Consider the following 8,161-nt stretch of genomic DNA (forward strand, 5'->3'; position numbering starts at 1 on the left):
AGTTTACAGCTGCAGAAAATCTGGCCCAGGTTCTTAAAGACACAAGACTTAATAGTTCAAAGTAGGGCACAATAACTTTTGAAGAAACAATTCACATCAGTAACAGGACCTCCTACATAGGACACACACTCTGCAGCTTAGTATATTCTCATTTGTCTCACCAGTTTACAGCAATTGTTAGAGACTAAGTTTACTGAAATAGGATCACATATTTGTAAATAAGACAAAAGATTAACAGCTAATCAGATGCAGTGTATATGCATTCATGTGCAAGTGACACAACTTCCACTCCCAACTTTCTGCGTATTACAGAGTTTTCCATATTAAATGGAAGTGGTTTACCTACAGAACGCAACTTCTTAATAATAACAAAAAAATTACTTTTTGAGTAGAAGAGAATTCCTGCATTTCATCTTCATTGTCTTCAGTATTACCAATACGTGATGACTGCTAAATTCATCTGCCATGTGCACTGCAGTGACTAGCAACCTGAAGAGGAAAAGAAAAGATATATACTGCAAAGAAAAACAGCTGAAAACCTTCAGCAAAGACTGCAGCCATTCCCTTTGTCTAGGAAGGAAAGGACCCACAGACTACTTCAGGAAATACAGGAAAATAAATTCCCTCAAAATGGAGGCCCTTGTTCTGTGGACCCTTCTAAACAGCTGATGTGTCTGGCACAGAGAGAGAAGTGAGTGTGTTACTTATTGCTCCGACACTAGAAACCAGCGAGTCCAGCAATTCTGAATGCAGACAAGAAGCAGGGAAGGTACTCCAAGACACTAAACAGTTCACCATCAATCAGCAACCCTCAGATAACAGAATCAAACATGAGTAAAACTGGTTCTGGGGCAAGTAAAGCTAATGGCCTCACACTGATTCTTACCAAAAATAAAATACTTTTTTTTAAAAATCTAGGGGAAGATTTTGGAACTAAGTCAGCTATGGCAAAACCAACAGAGGCTTGCAGTTTATCCAGACCTCTGAATAGAGATAAATGTTCACAAAGAAAAGTCTGAAAATATGACTAATTGTAATTAATACAGCAAATACTGCCTAAAACTGCAGACTTTGAGAGACCTATGACTAATACCCGCAACCAAATGGGACTTTGTAGCACAAGAAAAACAGTCAGAGAAAAACATGCCACACAATACTATGCTCTAATTGCTAAATAAATGCTAAGTTTTCTCTGCTGACGACCTTTCATACAGAATAGGATGTATGGCAAACTGGGATAGGACAAGTCTCAGGCTGTTTCAGCTAGTGCCAGGCTAAAAAAGGAAAAAGCAACACATACCACTGCATATATTTCTCAGGAGAAAGAGTTTTTTACTACCATAGACCGTGAAAGGAAGGCTGTACTCTGAGACAGAGCTACAAGATGGCCTTATGTAACAGCATTCACATATCCCTGGACTACTGTATCCAGCTCTCTAAGCAACTGTTTTAAGACAAACTGCTATGACAGTGCTTCATCATGAAATAACACATTGCTACAAAGTTCCAACTAGGAAACCTAATGCTCAGCTCATGGCCAGGCACAGAATTTCCTCCTAACATGGGTCAGTACATTTCTAATTTCTGAGCAAGACTATGTATGTATCAAAAATAAGAGAAAATTGTTAATAAACTTACCTCTCTCTTACCTTGGATCCGGCCATAGGCCCAAGAGTAAAAAATAATTTGGTGAAAGTTTCAGGATCATCATAATCATCTATAGTTTCAGACAGCAGCTGTTTAGCAACCAAGCGGAATTCAGCATTGTCAAAACCCAGCTGCTCGTACAGTCTAAAAATAAAACTAATGCTGTGTATATCAAGATGGGAGGCACTTTTAAGGAAAATCTGGTTGCACTTTTCTAACAATGGATGACGTCTCAGTTTAACATTTTGTATAAACTGTAGTATTCTTTTGGCATAGTTGAAATGGACTTCATCCTTTTCTTCCAAGAGCTGTCCAGCCTTGTGTAATAATCGATCTCGAAAACTCTGCGAGATAACATCAGATATGCTGATCATCAAAACTGACAAGATCCTAAAAAATTCAAAAGATTTTACACTCATACACTGAATATGATAAATAATAGATTTTTAAAATAAACTACACAAGGAAAGGGACATTAGTAAAGGTACTGCTGGATTCTGCATAGAAAGGAATTTTAAATCTAAAGCAGAAAAAAACAGATGAGCAAAACCCATTTCTCCTAATGAAGTCAAAATTTTGCTTTCAGTGCATTTCTGAAATGATTGGGATTTTTCAACCATCCCGTACAAATCTGTATGCGATGAAAGTGTTTAGCTAAGGCAAAACCCTAACTTGCCTGATTCAAATTTGCAAAAAGATCTTTAATATTCAGTAGAAACTAAAGAAACCCAAACAATTCTCAAGTGACAGAATGAGGAGAAGAATCATTGTCACTCCTAAAGAAAGAATCACTTCCTAGAGGAATAAAACTTATGGCCACAGGGAGAGTCCCTTCTGTAAACAAAGGCAGTCCCATTCAGTTAGGTTCATAAGCAGGCTCCTCACATCCACAAAAATAAGGGTTGGGACTGCTACTGCTGTATAAAGCAGAAAAAAGGGAGAGCAAACTTTGCTGTAACGGCCCAGGATAAACAGAGGCAAGAACAGGCAGCTTGGACTTCTTTGACTAGGGCCAGGTTTTAGGTAATTTTAATATTAGGGTAACGCACTAGACATCCTAGCATGAGAATGGATTAATTTGACTTGACCGAAAAAAGAAAAGCCCTGAAGATAAATAAAAATAACACTGCTTTAAAGACTCCTCATTGTTATTCACAATAGTAAACTAAATCCATGTTGTAGTAGAGAAACTATCAATGTCAAAGAAGAAAAACATCTTCTGGTAACTCAAGAGCCTCTAAATTCTCAAAAAAGTCTGCATAAAATTTAGAACCAGATTAAGAGTATCGGCTGGTTTTCCACTGAAAGTAGAATGTTAGTTTTAATTGTTTAAATTGGTTATAAAGAAATCCTTTGCAAACTCATTGGGAAAATGCATTCGCCTAAGCAGACCTGTCTACAAAAATCAATGCACAAATACAAATCAACTCTTGCCCACAAATGCCAAACTGAAGAAAAACAACCTCCAGCTGAGAAGAAGGGAGTGTACAGCAAAGGCAGCCAGTAACTGTGACATATTGCTTCTCATACTACCCAATTACATTCTGATGCTTACCTTATATCCTGTATAGAATCCAGTTTCGTGTCCACAATATGAGCTATTTTGCCAATTATGGGACTGAAATGTCCACATTGCTTGTATAAACACAGTGCGAATTTAGACAGAGCTGGCAAACTAAGCCTGCCAAGACATCAAAGACAGACAGAAGACATACCTTTTATTTCTAGTGAATAACTAAAGATAAAAATCTACCTCAACAATTATATAAAAGACAAGGTTACATTCAAATTACAAAACAAAGAAACAAAGTATGAAAGCATGTTCCATTTGGTCACCTACAGTGAGTCACACCTTGGACTTAACAAAAACACCCAGGTATTTCATATTAAAGCATATTGTGCATATGGAGCTCTACAAAAATCAGAATGGTTCTTCATTTAACCAGACCAGTGTAAGAAACCTATAAAGATTACATTCTCAAGCAATGATGTGAAATGGGTTAGAGTGAACGTGAGCAATTTATTACTTGAATGTCACTTTGTGTTCAAGCTACACTGAATTTATTTACTTGTCAAGATGCCCCAGGTGTTAAGCTGGGAGAAGCAATTCTGTAATGCTGGTGCCAAGGGACACTAGCTTCTGCAATTAACCTAAAATTAGCGAATGAAAATTACAACATTCAGGGGGAAAAAAACCCCACCAAAAACCCCAAACACAAAAAAACCCAAAACCACCACCAAAAAAAAAAAAAAAAACCAAAAAAAACACAAAAGGAAAATATCGATGTTTTAATACAAAAGGGTTTTACTAAAACTGAGATGAGCAGGGTTCTAATGACCATTTAAGAGGTGGACAGCAAGCACCAAGATAAAACTGTAAATATTAAAACCTGCAATTTACTTCAAAGACATAAATCTACACAGACAATACATTTCAAAATCTTAAGTGTCAGTCCCTGTTGCTGCAGTATCTAAATCTCTCAAGCATTTGTGTACCGAAGTCCATCGACACTCAAAAGCCTCCATATGTATAAAAAAAATTTCCATAACCTTCAAAAATACAATAGTCATTTACAATACACGTTTAAAACATTTTGTAAATACTCGAGAACTCTGTGTAGCCTCAGATGAAGCAAATCATGTTTGCATCTTACACCTTTCACAAAGCACAATAGTAAAGTACTTGCCTTTCCACTCTTTTCCATGCTTCTGTAACAAGGACTTCTGCTAGAGAACTGTGGTCTTCAACATTGAGCCTTCAGAATAAAGTCATAATAGTTTGACGTTTGTTTCAGAAGTTATAAAGAAATAAGACATATGTCCTTTCATTATTTATCATGTTTTACTTTTCTATCACTTCCTCCATTCAAACGGATTATAAACATGTGTGCATTAATAATCATAACTTCATGTATTGGGAGTGCAAAACCGATCGGTTCTGCCTGCATCTGCAAAACTGAGGCACAGAACATTAAGCTGCCTGTGTCACACAGTCAGAGTACGGAAGTTGGGACAGGGCAGTCTCCCAGTCTCCTTACAGGACAGCTTTGTAGTCAAAATTCCATCCCTTTTTTATTACCAAATACAAAATATATAGATGTGGAATTCAACATAATGCTGCTTACCTCAGAATACTATACAGGGTGTCCACTATGGCCTCATCTTCCATGTGTTCCACCTTGTTTTCTGCTAGAACGCAAAGGGTAAGAAACTGGGAGTGATTTCTTACATAGTCACTAGTTCTTAAGAGAAGTGGCCTCTTCTTTTGCAATTGCCACAGCATGTTCAATGCAATTCCCACGTGTTTTTCAGAAAGCCTGGCCTTGTTCCTTCCAATAAGGCTGAACACTTCGTCTTCATGGGTGCAGCTATTTATCTGGCTCAAAAGCAGATCACTACTCAGAGTCCGCGCTTGGTAATGTCTCAGTGTAAACAAGCAAACCTGCCTCAAACGCAGCATTTTGCTATGCCTATCAGCTATCTTCAAAGCATCCAGAAAGATTCTTCTTTCACTTTTCACAGTAAACCATGTTGTTACAAAGAAAAAACTCAAGTATTTGAAAAACAGAAGATCATTTTTGTTTCATCCTGTATGGTCACTGTATTAAGAATTCAATTCTGAGGCACCTGTAATGAGGCAGAATTAAAGCAGTTAAGTACAGTCATAACTACTTGCTAAAAATCAATGTCTCTACCTTTTATTCTTCTGAGCAAGGCAAGCTTGAGAAGAACCTACAGCCTGGATTCTTCTCAGTGAAACTCCCAACAAAGAAAACTTAGTCTACTGGTTAAGTTTTCAGATTTAGAAACCTGCCTGTAAAAGGCACATATGCTACTAAGGAGAAGGCAAAGTTGAGGTTTTTAACATGTAGGAGCTGCACAGCTAAGTCAAATGAGGCTTACTCTCACCAGGCCGCTCCATAATCCCAAACTGGAGTCTGCCAGAAAATAGTGCTATTGGTGGTAAAACAAAGTGAGATGGCAAGAGCTCCTGGGCTGGCATCACTAGATTTCTCTGGCTCTCTATGTGCATCCATCCCACAATGATATTTACTGTACCCTGTGTAGGGGCCTCTTCCAAAGCTTCCCATCCACTCTGCTCTCTTTAGTATGTGGTCTATGTCTTGTAAAACCATGAAGATTTTGGTATATGGCTTCCAGACAGGAAGGCTGACCACCTCTGTAATTGGGGATATTGATCAGTCACAACACATCAGCTGAAATCACTCACTGCACAGAAGAAAAGCAATCTAATTCCTCAAATTACTGTGGGAGCTACAGCCTTATCTACTGAAATTTGGTAAGTATTAATTAGTTTTATTAGTCCATTCTTGAGTTTGTACACAGTGCTAACAACTATGTTTTCTACAACCTACACAACTGGTTCCAAGCTGCAGAACACAAACCACTGGTGGTAAATGTCATGGTACAACAAAATAAGACCCATCAAATTCTCTTAACACAGAGATCACAGAAAAGTCTAGAAGTCTTGCTTTAGGAGATACAATCGTTAACAACAAAAATCATCAGCATACCACACCTTCAGCAAACTTGAATGCTCTTCAACTGTAGGCATGATTCCACCAGCATACCATTATCAAGGCGATGGCAGCAGCACGCACTAGGTCTACTGAGAAAGAAACTGTCATCTTACTTGAGCAGTCTATGTAAGGTACTGAAATCATTCAACAAAACTGGATATAGCTGGGTTTCTCTCAATGTCTGCACAATCAGCTTCAGAGAATAAAAAGTCATATACTGGACTACAATGCTATCACTGACACTGGGGCAGATACAAGGGGAGCAAAAATGACGTAATTTTAATTTACGTTCTGTTGCAATATGAAATGTTTTCTTCCCTATGAAAACTGAAAGCATAAAAAAAATACAAGTTAAACCTTTTCCAGATATTATGTATTAAGTACCTTTTATAATAATGATTTGCTGTGTAGTCCCTTTCCAGAGATTGCTTTTACTGCTTCTGTTTGTTCCATAGGATAGCTGTCTTCACAAAGAATTTATTCCATTTTATCACTGAGAAAAGTTGTGTGACATTTATTCCATGTAATCTCCATAAAAATTATTTGTAGCTTTTCCCTCTTAGTACGCAGCCACGTGCTTTTAGAAGTAGCTGGGACTTCTTAGGAGATTTTGTAGTGCACATTAAATAAACTAAAATACAGACCAAAGGTTGGTCAAGCCACTGTTAAATCACAATCTAGTAATCTTCCACAAAGTCTCAAGTACTAAATTAATCATATTTTCCAGACCATTTGACAATTTTTTTATCCCACAGATCTTCCAGTTCTGTTCCCTTTTGCTCATGTAGATGGAGAAAATCAGATACAGTGACAATAATCAAGAGCAGAAGCGACTGACTGTTCCACCAACAGCTTCTAAGCAGAAGCTGCTATACAGAGTTATCAGAATTATTGAACTATACAAACCACCTAGTTTAAAGAGAAAAAAAAAATCAACAAACAAACATTTCCCCTCTGATGACATGACAGTAAAGTACAGCTTGAAAAGCAGCACTAATTTTTAAACTTTTGGTATGACCATGTCCAGAATCCTAGCTGCAAATGAACAGAGTTTTTATCTTAATCCTGTTTTAGAGAATTAAGACAGCATCATACAAATACCTTTAAGAGAATACTAGTGTTTTTAAACATGTTTTAAGATTTCATGTACTGTAGAACATTAGGCAAAGGGGTTTTTATTAGTGTAATTTTGCCTTGCTCTATTTTCATATGTCCATCCAATGGAAAAAATAGTTACAGTATCAATTCACATTTACTCCCCACAGTATTGGCAAGCTAAGCTGCCAGAAGAGAGGATGAAGCAGATAACTGAAGGGAATATAAAAACTTCAGGCTCAAACAATTTCCTTGTAAGCTCAAGTAACACATCCTCTCCCCTTCTCCTGCTGCAGTGGACCTTGCATCCCCTGTCCTAACGACTGGGAACCAGGATCTCCATCTAAAACAGTCTGCAGGAAGCTTCCAAATACTTCTCTTTCTGGAAGGTATTTAGCAGATGCAAGTGATTTACCACAAACGAGTACTCAATTTTAAATCGTAGTTAATTCTAATATCTTATAAAAAGGACATTATTAGGAAACGTTGGACGTTGTGAAACTTACAAATACACAGATTAAAAATAGTAAATTTGTATCGACTTAAAAGTGTTCTACTTACCATGCCAAACATACACTAAAAGGACAAGAAATTCTTAACTATCACTTCCTGTCAGTCAAAACACAAAAAACCATTCTCAAGACTGTATTACAAACTACAGCGACCCAGAAAGTCTGGAGAAAACGTGGATACCACGTATAAAACGTATTAAGGATTTAAGTAACCAAGTGTTGAGAGCTGTTTGTGCGGTACAGGGTGTATTCCCCCCGCCTGCCAGAGTCCCCTCAGCTGTCGACAGCCATGCCGTGGGCAGCACATCCCCGTCACGCGCGCACCCGCGGCGGCCTACCTCGTGTCCTGCCCTTGTCCCGCGCCGC

The 8,161-nt window shown here is 37.9% G+C and overlaps 1 protein-coding gene across 1 annotated transcript in view; it reads right to left on the reverse strand.

Moving 5' to 3' along the window:
* Positions 1-5,107, reverse strand: part of FASTKD1 (FAST kinase domains 1) — a 13,471-nt gene extending 8,364 nt beyond the window's left edge. The window contains exons 1-5 of the mRNA XM_010149838.1: positions 4,773-5,107; positions 4,335-4,403; positions 3,203-3,328; positions 1,639-2,037; positions 382-489 (exon numbers count right to left, since the gene is read on the reverse strand). Coding sequence (XP_010148140.1) covers positions 382-489; positions 1,639-2,037; positions 3,203-3,328; positions 4,335-4,403; positions 4,773-5,107 — 1,037 coding nt within the window. The remainder of the gene's footprint in view (positions 1-381; positions 490-1,638; positions 2,038-3,202; positions 3,329-4,334; positions 4,404-4,772) is intronic.
* Positions 5,108-8,161: the final 3,054 nt, after the last annotated feature.

Source organism: Eurypyga helias, unplaced genomic scaffold (assembly GCF_000690775.1).
Source record: "Eurypyga helias isolate BGI_N326 unplaced genomic scaffold, ASM69077v1 scaffold24224, whole genome shotgun sequence".
Taxonomy (NCBI): Eukaryota; Metazoa; Chordata; class Aves; order Eurypygiformes; family Eurypygidae; genus Eurypyga; species Eurypyga helias.